Source organism: Mustelus asterias, chromosome 18 (genome assembly GCF_964213995.1).
Source record: "Mustelus asterias chromosome 18, sMusAst1.hap1.1, whole genome shotgun sequence".
Taxonomy (NCBI): Eukaryota; Metazoa; Chordata; class Chondrichthyes; order Carcharhiniformes; family Triakidae; genus Mustelus; species Mustelus asterias.
The window spans coordinates 51237523-51262927 of NC_135818.1; the positions used below are offsets into that span (position 1 = coordinate 51237523).

General features: G+C 42.1%; 1 protein-coding gene across 4 annotated transcripts in view; it reads left to right on the top strand.

Moving 5' to 3' along the window:
* ddhd1b (DDHD domain containing 1b) overlaps positions 1-18170 on the top strand; it is a 76682-nt gene extending 58512 nt beyond the window's left edge. For 2 of the 4 annotated variants that reach the window (XM_078233913.1, XM_078233914.1), the window contains 5 exons: positions 567-642; positions 2028-2177; positions 5171-5444; positions 14651-14818; positions 17292-18170. In XM_078233913.1, coding sequence (XP_078090039.1) covers positions 567-642; positions 2028-2177; positions 5171-5444; positions 14651-14818; positions 17292-17497 — 874 coding nt within the window. In that variant the 3' untranslated portion in view covers positions 17498-18170. Of the gene's footprint in view, positions 1-566; positions 643-2027; positions 2178-5170; positions 5445-9547; positions 9690-14650; positions 14819-15257; positions 15398-17291 lie in introns of those variants that run through there. The other 2 variants (XR_013500034.1, XM_078233915.1) reach the window with 2 other exon arrangements.
* Positions 18171-25405: the final 7235 nt, after the last annotated feature.

Genomic DNA, 25405 nt, shown 5'->3' on the forward strand with positions numbered 1-25405 from the left:
TGTTTGCTTCCTTTAGGTCTCTTTGCCATGTACCCCATCACTTGGCAACTGACCTCCGATGTTCCTTCTAAATGCTGACTCCAGGCCATTGATAAGGTGATTGAAGTGACCCAGAGTGACGTGCTTTTTGATTTTTACTTGCTCTACAAAGTTTCTTCTCGTGACATTGTGACTTTGCTGTGTGGGCGGGTGGTTGTCGCAAATATTGTTGCAGACTGTGTCAGTCAGAGATAGGAAGCCAACAGTGATGCAGCTAGAGTTTACTAAGAAGTTGCCTAAAGGCTAGGGTGGGCGGCTGTGTGTGTGTGTGTACGTGCGTGTCTATTTCAAAAGTATGCATCAGATTATATTTGCCTACCAACTCTGATATCCCTGTGAAAAGGATACAGATAAATTTATTTTAATATCCAACTTTAACTATTCCTTCTGGCATGGTAATTGGACCGGGGAACAAAAATGCAGCTGAAGATTAGAGGTGCTTTTATAATGTTTGTTTTTTGTGAAAATGTCTGTTTACAGTACAATTCTACCGTGGCATCCATTGATATTTGAATTTCATTTTACAGATTAAAACAATTAGAGCACCAATTGCTTCAAGTAAAAGCATCAGCTCCATTCAGATTACCTGCTTTGAAATTTAAGGTGAGTGTAGAAGTAGATTTATCATAGAAATATCATAGAAACCCTACAGTACAGAAAGAGGCCATTCGGCCCATCGAGTCTGCACCGACCACAATCCCACCCAGGCACTACCCCCATATCCCTACATATTTTACCCACTAATCCACACATCCCAGGACACTAAGGGCAATTTTAGCATGGCCAATCAACCTAACCCGCACATCTTTGGACTGTGGGAGGAAACCGGAGCACCCGGAGGAAACCCACGCAGACACGAGAAGAATATTTGTTAACCTGCAATGTAAAATTTGCATAACTAAAATCGAGGGGATGTCCCTTATTGGTAAAAAAAATAGACTAAATCATTTAAGTTCATTTGAGAATGTATTTATATTGTTCTCAACAGCACTGTACTTTTGGTGACTGGTGCAGCATGTCTTTGTATTTTGACGGTGTATGTTTTTTGATAGTTTGTGTTAATAAAACTGCCTGCAATGCTTTCCCCTCAAACATAATTTCAGCTCTGCTGAGTTTGAGTTTAAAGCAGCAGTTAAGGCAAAAGTATCTGTAGCCTGTATGTTTTCCTTTCCCTGCCTAATCTGGTAGGCAGAGCCACAGGTAACAAATCTTTAATTAAAAATAATCCTCAGTGATGACGGTTTTGCACCATCTGATAACAGTTACAGACGTCAGCAACAGCTGAATTGTTTTATTCTCTGAGTTCTCTCCGTCCGCAACTAGAGCTTTACATAGGTCATAGACATTCATGGAATTCAGATTATTTCTGGTACATTTATACTTCAGCTGCTAGTCTGATATTGGTTGTGAGCCTGTTTCCAGTCCTAGTTCCAACTAGAATAATATGCTAGGAAAAGCAGCAGCCTTGGAGAAGGTTTGGCTTGATGTGCAAGTGGAAAGGACAGAATGAATAACCTCTGGGTGGGATTTTCTGGCCCTGACCATTGCCAGGATCGTCCAGACTCGCCAACAATCAATGGACTTTTGGCTGGGCCGCCTAATCTCCTATGACGTGTCTCATCACTGCGGGACAGAAAGTTCAGACCCCGTCTTATGACAAAGAAGTCCAGACAGTCCTTCCGCTTGTTAGATGGTGCAGTTCATTCATCATAGCTGGCTTAGAAAGAAATTGCTTTGGATTCTTGGGATTATTTAAATTTGAGACTTGAACCAATGTTGAGTATGCAAATATTAAAAAAAGAAGTATCTATTCTAATGTTGAAAAATAACCAGCTGAATTTTCATATTAGCGCAGAGTTTTTGTGATCATTGTGATTATAATTTTCAGGATATGAATTCCAAATAAATGAGATTCTTCTGCTTTTTGTTTTGTGCCGTTTAATTTTAATACTATCTGTCAAATAGACAATAAATTTAATTTATTTCAGGTTGAAAATTTCTTCTGTATGGGATCCCCTCTAGCTGTTTTCCTAGCATTACGTGGCATACGTCCTCAACATAGTGGTAATCAGGATCACATTCTACCGAGAAGTATCTGTGGCCGGTTGTACAATATATTTCACCCAACTGACCCTGTGGTGAGTTTTCATTCTATATGTATTGCACCTTAACCACATCTCCGTAATGGCAATTATATTACACATTTTTACATGAATTTGAGCCATCAATTCATCGACCTCATGTACATTCAGATAGACCGCCTTTAATTCTGTCTTTTTATTATTTTCGTAACCTCTGGCCTTGTACGCTGGCACACTCTTAGGTTTAAATGCTCTGACTCTTTCTGCCACGCTCAGATTATCAATTCTCTTATTGCTATCTTGCTCTTTTGCCTTGTCCGCTCTCTTTAATTTATCACATCCTTCATCACTTGATCTCTCACCCCAACTATTTAGCTTAAAGCCCTCTCTACCCCATAACACCTTGTCTCAGCACAGTTCAGATGAAGACCATCCAAAAGGTACAGCTCCCACTTTGCCAATGCCTCACGAATTGAACCTCATTTCTCCAAAACTATGAGCCATGCATTTAACTCTCAAAACTTACTTACCCTACTCCAATTTGCTTGTGGCTCATGTAATAATCCAGATATTTTTACCTTTGAAGTTCTGCTTTTTAATTTAGTGCCTAGCTGTTCATACTCTCTAAGGAGAAACCTCTTTTTCTAACCTTCTAACCTTTCTAACCTTCGTTTCGGTACCTACACGGTCCACAACAATTGGATCCAACCACCATAGTCCCCCCCGGCCACTGCCCCCAAATAGCAAGTTCCTTCCCAGTCTACAGGCAACACAGCCTTCCTGACACGTGCTTTGGCTGCAGAGCAGTCTGTCCCCGATCATATTGTCCCCTACTACCACTACGTTCCTATTAATTCTTCCCACCCTCTCCCCCACCCCAAGATTGGCTTTCTGTACCAAGGCACCATAGTCAGTTTGCCCATCCACCCTGCAACCCCTGCTTTCATCTGCACAAGCCGCAAAAACCTCAAACCCATTAGGCAATTGCTCGGTCCATTTCTACCTTGATCCCCATACCTGCCCCACTTATAATCACACCTTCCTCTCTCTAGCCATGGACCCCAATCATTGACTCTGCCCTAAGAAGTGTGACTGTCTCCTGGAACAAAGTGTGCAAGTAACTTTCTCCCTCCCTGATGCGTTGCAGTGTCTTCAACTTGACATCCAGCTCAATGACTCTTGAGCCAAAGTTCCTCCTGCTGCAGATATTTACTGTAAATGTGTTTGTCTTGGATCACGCTGGTGTAAATGAACTCCCACATTCTGCAGCTGCCACAAATCTCCTGTCCTGCCATCTTGATAGTGCTTAAGTAATTAATTATTTTACTAGTTATATTTTAATTACTGTCTCTAGTCTTGTCTGTGCTTATATTCTTATTACCCTAATTGAAATATCCTGGTTACGGAAAAAAGGAAATACTCACCAGTCAACCTGATAAGCTTTACCAATATTGGAGAGCCTCACGTAACTTAAAATTACTAAAATTATTTGTGTTTTGAAAGATAAATGTGAAAAAATACTCACCAACCAATCAACCTTTTTTCCCAAAAATATACTTTATTTATAAAATTACATTACACAAATCTTTCAACATGATATTTACATTCAATGACCTGTTTTCCTGTGACATTACACTCAATTTTCCTCGGAACGTCACAGATTGGATAACTGCTGTTTGCCTGCCTTGGGGTCCTCGTCCTTGCCCGATTGCTATAACACCAAACCTACATTGCTTTCCCATCTCTTGTGTCCTCTTTCCCAGTCAAAAGTTTAAGCAACTCCCTCCCAGACCTTCACAATACCATTGATAAATAAATAAATACCATTGATAGTAAAGGGTCTGAGAGGAATTGAATAGTCATGTGGCACAAAACATTCTGTATGCTAAAATGAAACAAGTCCATTGCAGAACAGCTGATTATATATTGGCCTTTTATCTTGTTTCAAATCTGATGCATGTTGATGGTATGCAAGTCTTGTTTGATCTTGGTGTGAAATCCTATAAAATAGATGATTATAGAATCCCCACAGTGCAGAAGGAGGCCATTTAGCCCATCAAATCTGCACCAACCACAATCCCACTCAGACCCTATCCCCATAACCCCATGTATTTACCCTAGCTAGTCCCCCTGACACAAAGGGCAATTTAACATGGCCAATCAACCTAACTCGGACATCTTTGGAGAGTGGGAGGAAACTGGAGCACCTGGAGGAAACGTGCAGACTCCACACAGTGACCCAAGGCCGGAATTGAACCCGGGTCTCTGACGCTGTGGGGCAGCAGTGCTAACCACTGTGCTGCCCATTGCCGATTGTTGGGGTTGCAATTTAGACAAATATCACACTGACGGAGTGGAATGGAAGCAGACTAAAGGAAGCTTTACCCTGTATCAAACTGTACTATATTTGACCTAGGAATGTGTACAATGTGCCCAAAAATGCCAAACATTTCATTTCTTGATTACTTACTCTGATTTGTATAAAAAAGTTAAACCAAAGTGGAAGCTTTTGTCTCCCAGATGGCGCAGCAATTTCAGCATTTATTTTACTTTATAAGCTGGGCTTCAATGTAAGTTAGATGAATGGCCCTCTTTGTTGTCAGTAGAGATTCTTAGTGAAATGGCAGGCACACTCATTCTTCTTTCTGCTGAATATAAGAAAAAGAAAAATGCGGTGTATTCCATCTCTCCTTGCCTCAGCATCTGAACTGGAAAAATTGATAATATTGGCAATGGGTGAATGAAAAGCAAAGCGTGCTTATTTCAAAAGTTAAATATGTTGAATGAACATGTTTTAGCTTGATGAAAGCAAAGTATAAAATATAATTAAGTAGTAGCCTTTTTGGCTTCGGTGGTTTCTGTGATAGGTAGTGATGACAAGTTTCTTATGCTTCTATTTAACCTCGTACTTGATCCATTTCTCAACTCTCATTTCTAGTTCTCATGCTTAGTAATTTCTCGTTAATGTTTTGCCATTTTAAGTGTGCAAAGCACTAAAAGATGATGAGAGTCAGAGACTTGACGAGTGTGAAATCTTAATTTATTTGTAGGCCTATCGACTAGAACCTCTGATCCTGAAACATTACAGTAATATTGCACCCCTCCAAATCCATTGGTACAACACAACTGTCTTAACAAAGTACGATGATGTAAGGCCAACCTATATCAAGCCTGCCAAAGAGTCAGTGAATCCGTCAATGGCTCCCTCAGCATCTACCTCACATACAGAAGTGGACAATATGCCAAGTCCAAGTACCTCACCAGTTATGCCTCGACGAAACTATGGGGAATCAATAACCAGCCTAGGAAAAGCAAGTATAATGGGTGAGATATTAAAAACATATCTGTTTTAAACTTAAATAGCTGGAGAGGGCAATGAAGAAATGTGATTCTTTTAGTGGATGTTAAAAGGCATTTATTATTAGCATATAATGTATTTGTATCATAAAGTTATAGGGCATTATAAACATTAAAAATAACTAAGATGTTAATTTTTCTACGTCCCAACTACAAAATGGATTTTTTTTTACCGTACTGATTTGCAAATTAGCTAAATTAACCTGCTTATTCGCTGGAATATCATTTAAGAATAAGAACATTGAGCAGCAAGTATGTTGGTGCATTTGCTATTGAGTGATTTTAAAAAGTTAGTGTTTTCTAGTCGTACAGCTGATAAATCCATCGGCTGTGTGTTTCGGAATAATTCTGACCATGATTTTGAGTTGCGGTATTAGGGCAGGAATGAAAAATGGAAGGACTCCATGTTGTGCGACCCACGAAAATTTTCTGCTATAAACTGGCAGAAGAGCAAATCTAAGCAACAAGGAAATCGAATACTAATTTCAGACATCCTGTTTTGTGACTTTCATTGCTTGTTTTCCATATAACATTGTGCATGCTGCTGTAAAACAGGGCCTGATAATCCACTTCCCAGTTTGAAAGCAATAACAGGATGCTGCTGCAGCTCGGTGAGGAAGAGGACACACCAAGATGGAGGCATCCTCTCTAACCTTTTCAAATTTAAGGATGAAAATAGATTAAACCACCATTGTGCGGATGGGGGGGTGGGAAGGGAATAGGATGCCTTCTTCACCCCCCAGGCAGGCAGGGTCTTTAAGATCTTTAAGTGGGTTAATAGGCTACCCTCTACTTGCAGGCGGGTGGCCCTGCTGCCCACCCCAGTGATGTAAAATCCTGGGCCCGCCTGCCTCTGTTTCCATCCCCTTCAGGGGCTTAAAAACCCAGTCCCTTATGATTTTTGGAAAAGAATGATAGGGCCAGGAAGGAAGATACGGTTGTTCAGGCAGAAACACAAGCATTTTTGGCACAGCTTGCTGGTATTTTACATCAGGATATACAGGCCAGTGTGTTAGAACCTCCACTTGTCCCAGGAGCCGTGGCTTTAGTGACTACAATAATTGAGAAAATTCATTTGAGATTTATGCCACAAGACCTTTCCTGCAGGCCATTTGGCAATCAATTGAAATTCCCTTTACTTCAGCGAGACTGTAATATCCCACTGGGCAGGAGGGACCATAAAATCCTGGCCCTGCTGTCCTGACCAATATTTATCCTTCAATCGACATCACCAAAACAGATCATTATCGCATTGCTTTTGTGACAGCTCGGTGTCCCGGTTGGCTGCTGTGTTTCCTAGGTTACATCAGTGACTACACTTCAAAGAACTTAATTGGTTTGGAACATGAAAGGTGCTATATATATATATATAATGTGTGTGTGTATATATATATATATATACGTGTAGTCTTGTCTTTTCAGTAGCGAAACAAAACATGCACAGTTTCCTGGGAGTTACTAAATTGAGGCCAACAGTACTCTCAGCAACAATGGCTTATGACAGGTGCATTTATAAACTCCAGCAACCAACAGCATGACCTTAGACCAGACAAATGACATTGAGGTCTATTCTGAGGCTTGCTGTGGGGAGAGGAAGCTCTATAATGTAGTCCAGCTAAAGTATTAAAGGTTGTGCACCACTTGTTTGCAGCTTTGCCTTTTAAAGAGTTCTACTCATGGATGTAGAGGAGGTGAAAGAGGAGAGGAGCAAAGTGATCGAACAGAGTCCACAGCAGCACATAAAGGAGGCAAGAGGCAACAGTTGGCCACACAGACCCATAGAAATTTCATTTTAAAAACCTGACTGGGTCGCTCCATAAGTAGTCCTGTGAACATCTTTTCCAACAGACTCATTTATGTACTGAGAGTTCCCTGAAGACACTTTTCAAATCCCTTTCCAAAGCTACTCATAAAGAATGTTTGTAGCCACTTCAGTATCGCTGCTACCATAAATTCTATCCATAAAATGCAGTGCATTGATACTTTATTTTTTTTAGCAGCACTGTTTCCCTTGGTGCCAGTTTATGCTTTCCCACCCTGCAGACTGAGGGCCCGATTTTACCATTTTGAGTCTAAGTGCCGAATCCGGGCGTCCAATAGATCCGAGCCTGGAATCCTCTTTCCAGCGCGCCCATACGCGTTTTGCCGGCTCCGGTCCGATTCACGCTGAGGGCGGGGCTTAGCACTGCCGGACCGATCCGAGCTCTGAACTGTGCATGCGCGGTTCGAAAAAAATCCGAAGCAGCGCTCCTGGGTGGGGAGAAAAAAGCCGAGAGAGCGGCTCTCTGACCCAGATCATCGAGGGGGAGGAGGGGGGTGACGGGTCCATCTGGCTCACCAAGTCAGTTACAATACTGCGTTCAGCATCTACTGAACCATCTTGGATACAAAGGATAATGGCATTAGGGTTCTGCATGTAAGCCTTGCTTATGCTAAAGATTATATCCTTCGTGTCGGCAGCCATTCCTGGTGTTACAGTACTGATAGCACCAGGAAGCTCGACCAGTACCATTCATTATCCTTTTGTATCCAAGATGGTTCAGTAGATGCTGAACGCAGTATTGTAACTGACTTAGTGAGCCAGATGGACCCACAAGGCAGAAGGACCATCTTTGTGTTGACCAAAGTGGATCTAGCTGAGGAACATACAGCTTATCTTGCTAAAGGAAGGATGGTGGAGGGAGACCAGCGATCGAGGTAGGTTGGGGGTATGCTCTGCCGAGGGGGGCCTGCCTCCCAGGGGGGTCCGATCCCGGGGGGGGGGTCTGCCGTGGTGGTTAGCGGGGGGGTCCGCGAAGGATGGTCGATGAGGATGGTGACTTCACAAGGACAGGGAGGGCTTCGGAGGTTCCCCTGCAAAATAGAAATCTGCTTTGGACTTTTATTCTGCCGGTCGCTAAAGGCGCGGATACGGATCGGGCCAGAAGACAGTAAAGTGGGATTTGGTGGTAGAGTTGGGCACACGGTTCATTAAGTCGATTTAAATGCATGCTAATGCATTTACATCGTCGGGCCGCCCGATTCGGGCACGGGCCGGACCCGCGCCCGAATCGGGTGTCGGTAAAGCCGCAGTCTGCTCGGAATCGGGTGCAGATTGCGGTATAGGCCCGACGCCCAACTTTACCACGATTAAGCACGAAGTTTTGGTAAAATCGGGCCCTGAGTCTACTCTTTCCATAATTGCAATCGAAGGTAACTGACTGCTCCACTTCAGTATATGAGCCTCTTGTTGATGAAGTGGCCTCTGTCTCGCAATGTTCCAACAAATACTGCCTCAATTATTTCAAATCTTTCTTTTGTACTTCCACTTCATCATAACCAGCATCCTGAGTAAAATGCACTATCTCTGTGGTCTTGGTGTCCTTTCTCTATGCAGTAATCTCTCCAACTATGGTCTTATTTTGCCATTAATATCTTGCCTTTTATGTTCCTTAACTCTTGCTAGAAATCCAGGATTTCTGTTTTTCTTATTTTAAATCTTATCCTGTTGAGAGAATGATTGGTAAACCTAAACTTTCAAATCTGTCTGTTCTTCTTATGGTATTTGCTACCAAATAAACCTGTTGGACTTTAACCTGGTGTTGTGAGACTTCTTACTGTGCTTACCCCAGTCCAACGCCGGCATCTCCACATCATGTTCTTCTATACCCAGTTTTCTCCTATTCAAATTAAAATCTTTAATTTTGCTTAACCAAAATATAGAAAGTTCAATAATTCTATCATCTTGGCAATATCCCCTTGCAACTTCCTTTGGCTATCAGATTGACTTAACTTCCTATTTTGGTGGTATTTTCAATTCTAAACATCACTCCCTCTGTGTTGACGGCTTCTGATTACACTGTTTCATATCTTTTTCCACAATTTCATCTTTATAACTAAAAATGCCAAGATTTTCCACACCATGAATGTTAAACTAATGGGTCTGTAATTATCTTTTGGAGCTCTGTTCCTCTTTGAAAATGGAGATTACATTAATTTCTCTCCAGTTCACTGATATACATTTTCTTTCAATAGAATCCCGAAGCATACTTTCTCGTGGCTCCACTATTTCCTTTTCTAATTCCCATCAGATCATTGGATAGATCTCATCAGATCCTGGCACTTTGTCCTTCTTTGAAAACTCCAATGCATTCCTTTAACTCGTGGTATCTCCCATCGATAAGGTTCCTCATGGCAGACTGATCCAGAAGGTGAAGTCATATGGGATCCAAGGTGAGCTGGTAAGATGGATACAAAACTGGCTTGGGCATAGAGAGCAGAGCGCAGCAGTGGAAGGGTACTTTTCTAACTGGAGGTCTGTGACAAGCGGTGTTCCCCAAGGCTCAGTGCTGGGGCCTCTGCAGTTTGTAATATATATAAATGATTTGGAGGAAAATGCAGGTGGTCTGATTAGTAAATTTGCAGATGATATAAAAATTGGGGGAGTAGCAGATAGTGAGGAGGATTGTCAGAGGATACAGCAGAATATAAATCAGCTGGAGAACTGGGCCGAAAGATGGCAGATGGAATTTAACCCAGACAAATGTGAGGTGATCCGACTTGGAAAGTCTACTGCAGTAGGAAAATATACAGTAATTGGTAGAGCCCTTAGAGATATTAGCATGCAGAGAGGGATCTAGGCATGCAGATCCAGGGTTCCCTGAAGGTGGCAACTCTGGTGGATAAGGTGGTCAAAAAGGCATATGGCATACTGGCCTTCATCGGTCAGGGCATTGAGTATAGGAATTGGAAAGTCATGTTGCAGCTGTATAAGACTTCAGTTAGGCTGCATTTGGAGTATTGTGTACAATTCTGGTCACCACACTCCCGGAAGGATGTTGATGCATTATTAAGGGTGTAGAAGAGATTTACCAGGATGTTGCCTGGTTTGGAGGATATAGACTATGAAGAAAAGTTGAACAAACTTGGATTGTTTTCATTGGAGCGTCAGAGGTTGAGGGAGGACCTGATAGAGGTCTACAAGATTATGACAGGCTTGGAAAGAGTGGATAGTCAGAGTCTTTTTCCCAGGGTTGAAGGGTCAATTACTCGAGGGCATAGTTTGAAAGTGAGAGGGGGAAAGTTTAAAAGAGATGTAAGTGGGAAAGTCTTTCACACAGAGGGTGGTAAATGTCTGGAACGCGCTGCCAGTGGAGGTGGTGAAAGCAAATTCTATAACAAGTTCAAGAGACATCTGGATAGATACATGAATAGGCAGGGGATAGAGGGATATGGACCACGGAGAGGCAAGAAAATATCAGAGAGGCATCTGTGTCAGCAAGACTTGGTGGACTGAAGGGCCTGTTCCTGTGCTGTACCGCTTTTTGTTCTTTACTCACTGATAATCAATTTTAGGAGTAACCTTCTACTAATGTTCTCTCGAACTGTTATTTGTTGGGCGTGGCCTGCTCATTTCAATGGGTGGTATCTGTAAATTTGTTTTAATGGCCATGCATACAATTTTTAAACTCGGGCAAATTGTGAACAGCAATATCTTGCAGGTTGCTGAACATCCATGCCTACATATACCTCGGAGGGCACCTTATCTCCTATCCCTATCCAAAGTGCAGGTTAAGCGCTGCACTAATAGTATCCATCCTCTCTTTGATTCCTTTTCACATTTAGCAATTCTCCTTTTACTGTCATATTTGTAGAATGCTTTGCTATCTTTTGTTTTTTGCAATTCTTTCCATTACCAAAGGAACACTCATTTATAAAGCAGCTTAAATGTAGAAAACAACCCAAGATAGTTTGGGGATGTTTAGTCGGACCAAAATAGATGCTGAGCAAAAGGAGCTGGAGGAGCAGAGATTTAGGGGGATAATTTTACAACTTGGTACTTGGGTATCAAAAAGCACAATCACCGTTGTAAGATTTTAACAAAAGGTGGAACTTGTGCACGAAGTTGAGAAAGAGGTGGAGAGTTTGGAGGATCAGTTCGATTATAGGACTGGAATAGATGGGAAGGGACAAGGACATGTATGATTGATGGAGCCAGGTGAAGCCTTTCAAATTTCCTGTCTGGCACCAGAGATTAAAGGTGAAACGAGTTCCTCACCCAAGCTGACTTATTAATATTCTTGATGGAAGGAAATCTAACGTCCTTACCTGGCCTAACCTATATGTGCCTCCAGACCCACAACCCCTGGAAAGACAGAGGATGAGGGGAGACTTAATAGAGGTGTATAAAATTATGAAAGGCATAGATAGGGTGAACAGTGGGAAGCTTTTCCCCAGGTCGGTGGTGACGTTCACGAGGGGTCATAGGTTCAGGGTGAAGGGGGGGAGGTTTAACACAGATATCAGAAGGACATATTTTACACAGAGGGCGGTGGGGGCCTGGAATGCGCTGCCAGGCAAGGTGGTGGAGGCGGACACACTGGGAACGTTTAAGACTTATCTAGCCAGCCATATGAACGGAGTGGGAATGGAGGGATACAAAAGAATGGTCTAGTTTGGACCAGGGAGTGGCACGGGCTTGGAGGGCCGAAGGGCCTGTTCCTGTGCTGTATTGTTCTTTGTTCAATGTGGTCGAAGACTGAGTTAGACAGACTTTTGATCTACAGGGGAGTCCAGGGTTACGTTACGGGGAACAGGCAGGAAAGTGGAGTTGAGGCCGCAGTCAGATCAGCCATGGTCTTATCGAATGATGGAACAGACACAAGGAGCTGAACGGCCTACTGCTCCTAATTCTTGGGTCCTTGTGTTCATGTCTGAGTGATCTGATCCCATTATACTATTGGTCCACAAGGTGGCATTGTAGACATGGGTGTCTGTTTAAATGAGTTCAGTTCAAAAGAATGGAGATCAGGAAGTTTAGGAATGTCAGTGCTCATTCTATTAAACCAGTTCATATTTAACTGTGCCCCAAAATGAGAACTGATTAACATTTCTGATCCTTGATTATGAGAAAAGCATTTTGCAGTGTATAAAGCTCCCAGTTGACAGCCTGCTTCGTGGTGTTAAATTTAGTAATGCTCTGCCCTACTCCCAGTGTGAAAAGTATCTGGCTCAGTGTTCTGGAGCAGCAACTTGAATGCAGTATTGAGCTCGGAATTCTTACCGACCACTAAAGGAGTGAATGTTTAAACTTTGTTTTTTATGGAATGCCTTTAATCAAAGGTTTTACTGCTGCCCTGCGTAACCAATTCAGCATTTATTTGTTATACAAATATTGACAATTCCAAGAATTTTATATTCTTTTTAAACAAATGTTCACGCTGGATAAGAATTTTTCCCAGTACTATGATTATCTGAAGCCAGAATTTATATTACAGGAACTGATCTTGCATCATGACCACGGATCTTCTGTTGGTCCATCCAGAATTAGCCATCATCCACATGGGCTGAAGGCATTGCCTCTCCCCACTGTAATTATGGATGCCACTGTTATTTCTCCCTCTATCAAGCTTCTGATACTATCCATCCATCCAGCCCTTCTCGGTTGGCACAGCAGTTAGCACTGCTGCCTCACAGCGCCAGGGACCCGGGTTCATTTCCAGCCTTGGGTATGAAGGTACATACTCGGAGACGGAGGCTGATGAAGTGGACCTCTGGGCTGAAGCGGAACCAGAGGAGGAACCCGCATCAGTAACCGTGCGGCGCTCCCTCCGAAAGAGAAGGTCCCCTGTTCGGTTTACACTGCCTCACCCAGCCCTGCCTTCAACGGACCTCCAACCAAGCGGAAAGCGACAGAAAAGATCTCGCAGTGGGGATGCTGGAAGAGACTTGGACCTGGGGGGTGGGGGCTGATATGATGACCACCAAGGCCATGAGGGATCATCAATAGTTTTCCCCTTGGGCATCATGGAGTATGAGCTGTCTTATTGAGCCTGAACTTTACCTGGTCCAGCCTTGTAGATCCCGAGGTGAAGACCACCTGGCTGTAAGCTACAGGCACGGCCCTTTCCTTTGGTGCACAATAAAGGGTGTTGGTGTTGGGAAACTGGCATTTGGTTGAATTACAACAGAGTCCTCTCCATTTTTATCAAGAACTGGAAGAAATAGTAGAGAAAGAAGTGCCTCTGCCCTCCCATCTGTGGCTTGATTCTTTTTTAAAATCAAGCTTTTATCATTCCTACTTGGCTCTGCCGGTGAAAGAAATCCACATTGAATTTCAACGTTTTTTGAGAAGTTCTTGACCAAAAATTGGCCAGGTGGTTAACAGTGAGACTGTGTCTTGGGCTACAAGAAGATGGGCAGATAAGTAGCAGATAGAATTTAACCCCAAAAGATGAGGGATGATACAATTTAAGACCATAAGATATAGGAGCAGAATTAAGTAATTCGGCCCATCGAGTCTGCTCTGCATTCAATCATGGCTGATAAGTTTCTCAACCCCGTTCTCCCACGTTTTCCTGTAACCTTTGGAAGGAGTAATTTGAGAAGGAAGTATTCAATCAACAGTATGACACTAGGAAGTTCTGTGGAACAAAAGGACCTTGACTCGCATCATTTAAAACGTACCTGAATGAGCACTTGGCATGTCGAAACATTCAAGGCTATGGGCAGCTGCTGGTAAATAGGATTAGAGGGGAGGTCAGGTGTTTCTCGCGTGTTGTTGCAGATGGGCCAAAGGACCTTTCCTGCACGGTATCATTTCTATGATTCTGTTTTTAATCTAAATTTAGACTTCCATTTGATTTTTATTCTACTGTTAAATCTGCCTGCCCTAACAATGCAGACCATATCACCCTTCAACTGGATTACTTACAATATTTGTGACCTTCTGTCCGTTTTGAAACTGGAAGAGAAACAAAAGCAAAGTCCTGCAGATGCTGAAAACCTGAAATTAAAACAAAACTGAAAATGTTGGAAATACTCAACAGCTCAGGCAGCATCTGTGGAGAGAAAAGCAGAGTTAGCATTTCCCGTTGATGGCCTTTCTTCATTTCAGACCATTTGACTTGAAACGCAAATTATTTTTCTCTCACTAGATGCTGCCTAAACTGAGTGTTTCTGGTATGTTATGTTTTTCTTTCAGTGTTGAGCAGACCGGCCATTTCAAATTCAAAGCCTTTTAATCTGTGAGGTTCCAAACCGTGGCTTAAGCCTAACGACTAAATATTTTACATGCAACTGAAAATGGTGAGCGTGGTTTCCCAAGGGCAATAAAAGCTTGTGTGTGGACTGTACACGTCTTTCATAAGTATTACACTTTCCCAGCTGAATTCTTATTTTTGCCTTCCCATTAGGAGCTGCACACATAGGAAAAGGTATTGGTGGAATACTGTTTGCAAGATTCACACGTTCCAGTTCCAATGCTGAAGAAGAAACAGTGATAGAAGAGAGGAGAGCAACTGAAACTCCGCACAGTCCAAGGGTGCTGTCACGCAATAATTCTGGTCTTTTGTATGGTACAGGTTAGTATATGAAAGTTTTTATTAAAGCTTCTCGCAAAGTAAATAATGTCTATCCTTAATTTGTATTGTATTTGATAAACTGTAATTACTCAATCTGTTTTCCCAATGGATGAGATTTTATGGCCCCGACACTGGCGGGCATCGTCATGGATGAACGAGAAAATTTGGAGACCTACTAAAAGTCGACAGCTCTCCAAATTTTCCCATCCTGCCTGTTGCGATGCCTGCCAGTGTCGGGGCCAGAAAATTGCAGTCACAAAGTTGACAATTTGCAAGGAATACGGGGGAAATATTTTTGTTTAAATTGGGTCTCGTGCTGAATCTGGGCTTCAAGTATTTAATACTACGGTCATAGTGGGCTAAAAGAAATAGCTATAACTTTGTGTTCTCCAAATCCAACTGAATGAACCCCTCCAGTGACAGGCTTGTTTCTCAACAGTCTTCTAAGCTGAACTGTGGCATGCTTCTCTTCTGCCAGCCTGTTTGGCCAGTGATCAAATAAACATGCGATGACACTGAGAGAATGGGATGGACAGCTTTGAAGAACAAAACCTACTCTGCTCTGAACTGAAGGGAAAACTGCCATATTTAGATTTGACCTGTAAGTGCTACCCTTCTAGAAAAACCGGAGGACAGTTCCGAGGGAGCTCTGAGCATTCCAAAGAGTGACATGCTGGTTTAGCCCATCAAGTGCTTAACAAGCATTTGATGTTTGAAATGATCCCTAGTTTATTAACTCTTTGGTACATGTTTTTCAATGTCTTTCCTTGAACAACATCCATTCTGGATTTAGATCCTTCTGCCTCCTGCTTGAATATGGGGAATAGTAAGTTAACTGCACTATTTTTTTATGCTACTATGAAAGAGTCGATCTGTCTAAATTGCCTATGCTAACAAAATTGAACAACATCACTAAAAATGTGACAGCAATTTTATTTAAATAGTGACGTGAAAAATGTTAATTAAGGTAACACGGCTGAAATAGGAACCGATTGGCGAGAAGTGCTTCAGAAGTAATCTGCCTGTGCATTACTTTGTTGGTTATATCACTATTGATGAACATTCCTTGAGTCTTTGAAATAAAAAAGGTTGTGATTAAGGTTATCAATCATGCTTAAGCCCTTTTCACTTGATGTGGAGATGCCGGCGTTGGGTTGGGATGGGCACAGTAAGAAGTCTCACAACACCAGGTTAAAGTCCAACAAGTTTATTTGGAATCACGAGCTTTCAGAGCACTGCTCCTTCATCACCTGATGAAGGAGCAGTGCTCCGAAGGCTTGTGATTCCAAATAAACCTGTTGGACTTTGATCTGGTGTTGTGAGACTGCTTTTCATTTGAAAGCTTTTTTTTTAATGGTCGTTTTCAAATGACCTTCAAACATGGATCTTGTAGGGTGTAGAATGGCCCTCACTCATTCTTTTGGTATCTGTAGACTTGACAGTTCTGATACACTCTTGGCTGGCCTGGCCGCCCACATTCTACTCTTCCGTAAAATTGAGATAATCCAAAACTCTGCTGCCAGTGTACTTACTCACTTTTCATCCCTATGTTTGCTGACCTACATTGCTTCTGGTTAAACAATGTCTTTATTTTAAAATTCTCATCCTTGATTTCAAAATAATCCATGTCCTCACTCCTTCCTATCTCTCTGATCTTGTCCAGTCCCCATTCTCTCCTGATGTACCTGCACTTGTCTAATCCAGGCATCTTGAACCTCCCAGTTTTAATTGCTCTCCCACTAATGGCCATGCCTTCAACTGCCCAGGCCTTAAGCTCAGGAATTCCTATTCTAAATCTCTCTGCCCGTTTATCTCTCTCCCTCCCTTTAAGATGTTCCTTAAAACCTAACTCTTTGACCAACCTTTTGGTCTGCCGTAATATTGCCTAATGTGCCCCTGTTTCCAATATTGCTTTAGAATGCTTCTGTGATGTTGAATGTGCTGATATTGTGAATACAAAGCCAAGTCAAAGCATTGCTCTTGATCAATGGCATTGGTACATGAAGGATAACTTGCATTCAAGAGAATCACCCACATTGGGTAACATAATGAGCTTTGCTTGTCTGAAGTTTTTAAAATATAAGTGGAATTATTGCCTTATTTATTTTGTCTTGTACTGCTGGTTGAAAGTTAATGGAAGGTGCTGAAAGAAGTGGGTTTCACAATACCTTGATGGAAAAATGCCACAATATCAATATAAAGTTGGCTGAGGCCTCTGTCTTTTCTGACTTCCAGTAAACTAAGCAGTTCGGACAGCTCTTGGAGATCACTTATGCAGTTATTCAGCTTGCTGGTCTTCAGTGAGTTAGGTTTTAATCCCTCTTGTCCAGCAAGATGTAGTTGAGATCTAGATGGGCATGTAACGTGCAACTTATGTATGTAAGAAAATGGTGTCAGTTTTGTGTGAAGTTTGTATTATTGAATTTCTATTCCAATTCTGAAGCATTGACTATTTTCTTTTCTCTCTGTTTAGTGGAGTTAGAGCATCGCCTTGATTTTGAACTGCGGGAGGGCCTTGTAGAAAGCAGGTATTGGTCTGCTGTAACATCACACACTTCTTATTGGTCATCCCTAGACGTCGCTCTTTTTCTCCTCTCGTTTTTGTACACACAGAGACCACCTGGGAGTGTAGACCAATCGGAAAGCACCAGAATGCCAGGAGACCCTGTGTACAAATGAAGAATTGTTTAGAGAGACTATTGGTACTGCTGCTTAAAGTGCAATGAAAAACTAAGGGAATCACAATTTTGTTTGTGTTTTTTTAAATTTATTTTCTAGAATCCACAATGAATACTGGAGTATGATCAACCGATTTCTAAATAAAGTACTCGTACTTGAGTCAACCATCTTCCTTTCCTACCCCTTGAACAGTTTGTCATTATTCACTGTATAATAGGAATGCAAAGTACTACTTTACATATATGGCAATTAACACCTAGGCTGGAACTTATAATTTTAAAAACTTTTTTATTTATGTTTCAAATGTGCAAACTATATACAAATACTTTAAAATGTTTTGTACTAGGAGTATAACCCACTATGAATGTTGACTTGAAGTTTGCACTTTATATCTCCAACCTCTCGTCCTCCTCTAACAGCTAGTCAATATGGCTAACTATGAACTGTTTACACATTTGAAGTATAAAAATGTATATTTGGTGCTTATAATTTTGTTAACACAATATCACTAATGTTTTTCACTTTTTTTTTGTTCTAGTTCATATATCTTTTAATTTTGCCAGCACTGAAAGCTACACTGTGCTATTGTATAGTGCAGGAGGCATTGCGTTGTCATTTTCTCAGTGCTTTGTGTTGTTTTTTTTTCAGTCAATAAAAGCCCTGGTGGTTTTATAAAATAATGTGGTCAATATTGTGTAATTTCAGATGTTGCTGCTGAGAGGTTTTTATATTTAAAAAAAACCATTAGGACTAAGCTACAGGTCATTTTCTAGTGTTCTTAGTAAAACTGTTCAACTTTCAAACCTCCTTCCACTTGCTTCCCCCTCGTGAATTTTAATGTGTTAACTTTTCAGCTCCCTTAACCTTGTAATTCAACAGCTTTGGTACTACGATAATCGAGACAATTTCTAAACTAGTATCTTGCTTCTTATCCTACCACATGATCACTCTTCCTTGTACTCTTCAATATTTGCTCTCTCTCATTTTTTACATATCTGCCATCATTATCTGACAAATGAGAGGAACAGTGGCCTGTTTACAACAAAGATAACCAGTTGGTTCCCATTTTTAATTTAAAACCTTCTAATCCAGTTTGTCTGATTTCGAAATGTACATCAACCTTTTCCGGCAAGTGCCATATTCAGTGTCTTCAATCAGTCCAAAGCCGCAGATCACATTTCAAACAATCTCCAAATCAAGATAAAACAGACTCCTTTCACAATTAAACTCAAAACATGCTCAGAACTTGCACATATGAATTAAGAAACCACAAGATGTAACCACATTAAAGACAAGGGCTGCAGTGGTTTAAGAAGACAGCTCACCATCACCTTATCATGGGCAATTAAGGATGGGCAATAAATGCTAACCCACATCCTGTGAATAAAAATAAAGAAAATGATATATCCCTGAGTTATGTTTGCATCACTTTTTTAGATTTGGTTTGAGCAATGTCTTTTGAGCATTTGTACAAATAGAAATCCGTGAGGGGGGGGAAAGAATAGACAAGTAGCCATTGAAGTGGTCACTAGTTTCTTGCACCATAATAATTCTAACTGGAAATATTTCTGAATGCCAGTGAGCATTGAGACTGGCAATACTACTTAAAAGGTTCATTAATGTACCGGAACTTCAAATCTTAAAACTAGCCAACTTCAAACTGCCCATGTTACGTTGCAAAAGTATTTACCAAAGAATCCCTACCATGTTCCTAATAACCAATTTTAAAACTTGTTAGCTGTGTGGTGTGTGGGGAAATTCTGATATTGGTGTTTCCAGTAGCCATAAATGATGAGTGAACCTCATGAATGTAATTGCTCAATTTCCTAACTTGTCTCATTCAATGACTGAAAAATGTATAATCCACATTCAAAATTATTTGTAAGCGGACTGTTTCAGGAGGGCATCATTACAAGTTTCCTTCTTGACTCACTCAAATCAGAAATAGTCTGTTCCATTGATAAATGTAAAGAGAGACTTTCTTACTGTGGAATGGAACTTGGTGGACACCTCTTTCAGTGTTGCAGGTGCAGTGAACAAAATGGCTGCTCTAACTAGTATTTTGGGGAAGCTCAACGTTCAGATGTGTTGCTAGACTAACCATCCCTGTAATGAAGAAAGAAATTCCAACCATCAGTTGCTATTGTGTAAGGTCTCTTTAACTATGTTGCTTTTGATATCTTATTATCTCTGCTGAATAGTTTTAATACATTCATGATAACTTCAGTTTGGACTTGGTTGTAGAAAGAAGTCGCAAATATATCTTTACCTTGGGCACTACGCGAACAGATCACTGAAGGATACCAGCTTGGAAGAACAATCTATTATGTGTCAAAGATAATGATCAAGAAGAAAAGTTGACTTACTGCTTTTAAGTATATTTTATGTTCAAATGAAATTGGTTTAAATTTACAAGGTGTACAACCACCTTCTATTTAGTCTAAGAATAATTTACATTCATCAATTAACGATTTATTTTGTGCCTTTTGATATCAAAAAAGATCCCATGGTACATTACAGAAGCCTAAAAATTGATGAACCCAAGAAGCAGATATTATGAGGGTTGACTTGAAGTTTGATCAGAGAAACTATTTTAAGGAAGAACGTAAAGAAGGATAGAGGAGTTCAGGGTGGGAATTCCAGATCTTAAGACTTAGACTGCTGAAGGTGTGACTGCCAAATATATAGCAAAAGGAATGTGCAGTGCACGAGAAGCCAACATTAGTTGAGCATAGTGATCATGGAAGTTTTATGGAGGTTATGGAGATATAAGAAGGGGGCAAGACTATGAAGGGATTTAAATATGAAGATGAGAATTTTTAGGTTTGAGCCATTGGAGAACTAAGTGCTAACATGGATCAACAAGCACGGTGGATGGAATCATTGGCGAAGATACAAAGTTTGTGGCTAGTGTGAAGACAATGGTTTCATTCTTCCCAATCTTTAGAAAAAATTGCAGCTCTTCCTGGACTGAATGTTAGACAAACAATCTGACTATATAGATAGTGGAAGGGTAGAGCAAATATCAGCATATATGTGAAACATGACACTATATTGGCCAGATTTTCATGTCCTCAAAGAGTAAGGAATGGTGTGGGTGCAACATAAAATGAGTGTGGGACCACAATTTTGAATTTCCGATTGGAAAAATAGCCCACTCAAACTTCCCATAGGTGGGAAGAGGTGGGGTTAGGTTCTGGCTGCAACCCCGCAAGCAGATCCTGTTATCAGGGTCACTATTGACTGCCCAATGTGAGTTTTGGGAAGCTTTTGAAAACCCGCCCTGTTTGACAGTTTAGGAAACTTGGGCAAAGTCTGCTGAGCAGAAAGGAACATTCTAACAGGTAAGTATTAAACGTTTTGATAGCTTCACATTTGGACTTTAGGTGATATATTGCAAATTGTTGTGTTTTTACTGATTTATAGTGTTCTGTCTTGTAAAGGTAAGTTGACCATTACATTGATCAGCATTGTGTAAGTGTTCAGATGCATTATCATACTTATCCCATTGGAAAATAATCCCACTGGATTATTTAGTCAAATGTCCACAGCCCTTTAGTCTAACAAAAAAAACTGATCTGCCGCTTTCATTTCAAGTAAAATAACAGACACCTGCTCCTGGACCACTTTGATTGACGTAACATATGGTGTAGTTGAGAAAAAGGAGGCATCATTAGACTCTATTGTTTGCATTTCCAAGGCTATCTTTTGACAACTGTGATTATTACAAATGTTTGGCTGAGTTTCGAAACTCTGTTCAACTGAGTTTCAACTTCAGCCCCCACAAATTGCCTGGATCCACTACAGTTCCCTTTCACCATAACAGGGCCACAGCAGACGCCATCTCCCTGGCGCTACACTCAAAGAACAATACAGCACAGGAACAGGCCCTTCGGCCCTCCAAGCCGGTGCCGCTCCCTGGTCCAAACTAGACCATTCTTTTGTATCCTTCCATTCCCACTCCGTTCATGTGGCTATCTAGATAAGTCTTAAACGTTCCCAGTGTGTCTGCCTCCACCACCTTGCCTGGCAGCGCATTCCAGGCCCTCACCACCCTCTGTGTAAAATATGTCCTTCTGATATCTGTGTTAAACCTCCCCCCCTCCTTCACCTTGAACCGATGACCCCTCGTGAACGTCACCACCGACCTGGGGAAAAGCTTCCCGCCGTTCACCCTATCTATGCCTTTCATAATTTAATACACCTCTATTAAGTCTCCCCTCATCCTCCGTCTTTCCAGGGAGAACAACCCCAGTTTACCCAATCTCTCCTCATAACTAAGCCCCTCCATACCAGGCAACATCCTGGTAAACCTCCTCTGTACTCTCTCCAAAGCCTCCACGTCCTTCTGGTAGTGTGGCGACCAGAACTGGACGCAGTATTCCAGATGCGGCCGAACCAACGTTCTATACATCTGCAACATCAGACCCCAACTTTTATACTCTATGCCCCGTCCTATAAAGGCAAGCATGCCATATGCCTTCTTCACCACCTTCTCCACCTGTGACGTCACCTTCAAGGATCTGTGGACTTGCACACCCAGGTCCCTCTGCGTATCTACACCCTTTATGGTTCTGCCATTTATCGTATAGCTCCTCCCTACATTATTTCTACCAAAATGCATCACTTCGCATTTATCAGGATTGAACTCCATCTGCCATTTCTTTGCCCAAATTTCCAGCCTATCTATATCCTTCTGTAGCCTCTGGCAATGCTCCTCACTATCTGCAAGTCCTGCCAATTTTGTGTCGTCCGCAAACTTACTGATCACCACAGTTACACCTTCTACCAGATTGTTTATATAAATCACAAACAGCAGAGGACCCAATACAGAGCCCTGCGGAACATCACTAGTCACAGGCCTCCAGCCGGAAAAAGACCCTTCCACTACCACCCTCTGTCTTCTGTGACCAAGCCAGTTCTCCACCCATCTAGCCACCTCCCCCTTTATCCCATGAGATCCAACCTTTTGCACCAGCCTACCATGAGGGACTTTGTCAAACGCTTTACTAAAGTCCATATAGACGACATCCACGGCCCTTCCCTCGTCAACCATTCTGGTCACTTCTTCAAAAAACTCCACCAGGTTAGTGAGGCCTGACCTCCCTCTCACAAAACCATGCTGACTATCGTTAATGAGTTTATTCCTTTCTAAATGCGCATACATCCTATCTCTAAGAATCCTATCTCTAAGAATCCTCTCCACCAACTTCCCTACCACGGACGTCAAGCTCACCGGCCTATAATTACCCGGGTTATCCTTCCTACCCTTCTTAAATAGCGGGACCACATTAGCTATCCTCCAATCCTCTGGGACCTCATCTGTGTCCAGTGACGAGACAAAGATTTGTGTCAGAGGCCCAGCAATTTCATCTCTCGTCTCCCTGAGCAGCCTTGGATAGATTCCATCAGGCCCTGAGGATTTGTCAGTCTTTATATTCTCTAACAAACCTAACACTTCCTCCCTTGTAATGGAGATTTTCTCCAACGGTTCAACTCTCCCCTCCGAGACACTCCCAGTCAACACATCCCTCTCCTTTGTGAATACCGACGCAAAGTATTCATTTAGGATCTCCCCTACTTCTTTGGGCTCTAAGCATAATTCCCCACTTTTGTCCCTGAGAGGTCCGATTTTTTTCCCTGACAACCCTTTTGTTCCTAACGTATGAATAAAATGCCTTGGGATTCTCCTTAATCCTGTCTGCCAAGGACATTTCGTGACCCCTTTTTGCCCTTCTAATTCCCCGTTTGAGTTCTTTCCTACTTTCTTTGTACTCCTCCGTTTTTAGTTGCCTGGACCTAACATACACCTCTCTTTTCTTTTTGACCAGTCCCTCAATTTCCCTGGTTATCCACGGTTCTCGAATCCTACCCTTCCTATCCTTTTTTACAGGCACATGCCTGTCCTGTAGCCCTAACAACTGTTCCTTAAAATACTCAACCCTGGAACACCTGGATAATAATGACACTTAAGTCAGACTCCTATTTATTGACTACAGCTCAACCTTCAACACCATTATCCCTACAAAACTCTGTGGCCTAGGGCTGTGCTCCTCCCTCTGCTACTGGATCCTAGACTTCCTAACCCACAGACCGCAATCGGTAAGGATAGGCAATGACAGCTCCACGATTATCCTCAACACCGGTGCCCCACAAGGCTGTGTCCTCAGCCCTTTAAGATACTCCTTATACACTTAGAACTGTATGGTCAAATTCCGCTCCAACTCCATTTTCAGGTTTGCTGATGACACCACTGTAGTGGGTTGGATCTCAAACAACGATGAGAGAGTACAGGAAAGAGAGAGAGAATCTGGTGAAATGACGCAACAACAATCTCAACAAAGGAGATAGTCATCAACTTCAGGAAGTGCAGTGGAGGACATGCCCCTGTCTATATCAATGGGGATGAAGTGGAAATAGAACAGTACAGCACAGAACAGGCCCTTCGGCCCACGATGTTGTGCCGAGCTTTGTCTGAAACCCAGATCAAGCTATTTCCTCCCTATCATCCCGAAGTACTCCATGTGCCTATCCAATAGCTTCTTAAATGTTCCTAAAGTTTCTGACTCCACTATCCCTGCAGGCAGTCCATTCCACACCCCAACCACTCTCTGAGTAAAAAAACTACCTCGGACATCCTTCCTATATCTCCCACCATGAACCCTATAGCTATGCCCCCTAGTTACCGCTCCACTCACCCGAGGAAATAGTCTTTGAACATTCACTCTATCTATCCCCCTCATCATCTTATAAACCTCTATCAAGTCTCCTCTCAACCTCCTCCGCTCCAAAGAGAAAAGCCCAAGTTCCCTCAACCTTTCCTCATAAGACCTACCCTCCAAACCAGGCAGCATCCTGGTAAATCTCCTTTGCACTCTTTCCAGTGTCTCCACGTCCTTCTTGTAGTGAGGTAACGAGAACTGCACACAATATTCCAAATGTGGTCTCACCAAGGTCCTGTACAGTTGCAGCATAACCCCACAGCTCTTAAACTCAAACCCCCTGTTAATGAACGCCAACACACTATAGGCCTTCTTCACGGCTCTATCCACTTGAGTGGCAACCTTCAGAGATCTATGGATATGAACCCCAAGATCTCTCTGTTCCTCCACATTCTTCAGAACCCTACCTTTAACCCTGTAATCCACATTTAAATTTGTCCTACCAAAATGAATCACCTCACATTTATCAGGGTTAAACTCCATTTGCCATTTTTCAGCCCAGCTCTGCATCCTATCTATATCTCTTTGCAGCCTACAACAGCCCTCCACCTCATCCACTATTCCACCAATCTTGGTGTCATCAGCAAATTTACTGATCCACCCTTCAGCCCCCTCCTCCAAGTCATTTATAAAAATTACAAATAGCAGAGAACCAAGCACTGATCCCTGTGGCACTCCGCTGGTGACCGGTTTCCAGTCCGAAAATTTTCCATCCACCACCACCCTCTGTCTTCTGTTAGATAGCCAGTTACCTATCCAATCGGCCAAACTTCCCTCTATCCCACACATCCTTACTTTCTTCATAAGCCGACCGTGGGGGACTTTATCAAACGCCTTACTAAAATCCATGTATATGACATCAACTGCACTACCTTCATCGACACACTTAGTTCCCTCCTCAAAAAATTCTATCAAATTTGTGAGGCAAGACTTGCCCCTCACAAATCCGTGCTGACTATCCCGGATAAGCTGCATCTTTCTAAATGGTCGTAAATCCTATCCCTAAGGACCTTTTCCATCAACTTACCGACCACCGAAGTAAGACTAACCGGCCTATAATTACCAGGGTCATTTCTTTTCCCTTTCTTAAACAGAGGAACCACATTCGCCAGTCTCCAGTCCTCTGGCACCACCCCCGTGGACAGTGAGGACGCAAAGATCAAAGCCAAAGGCTCTGCTATCTCAT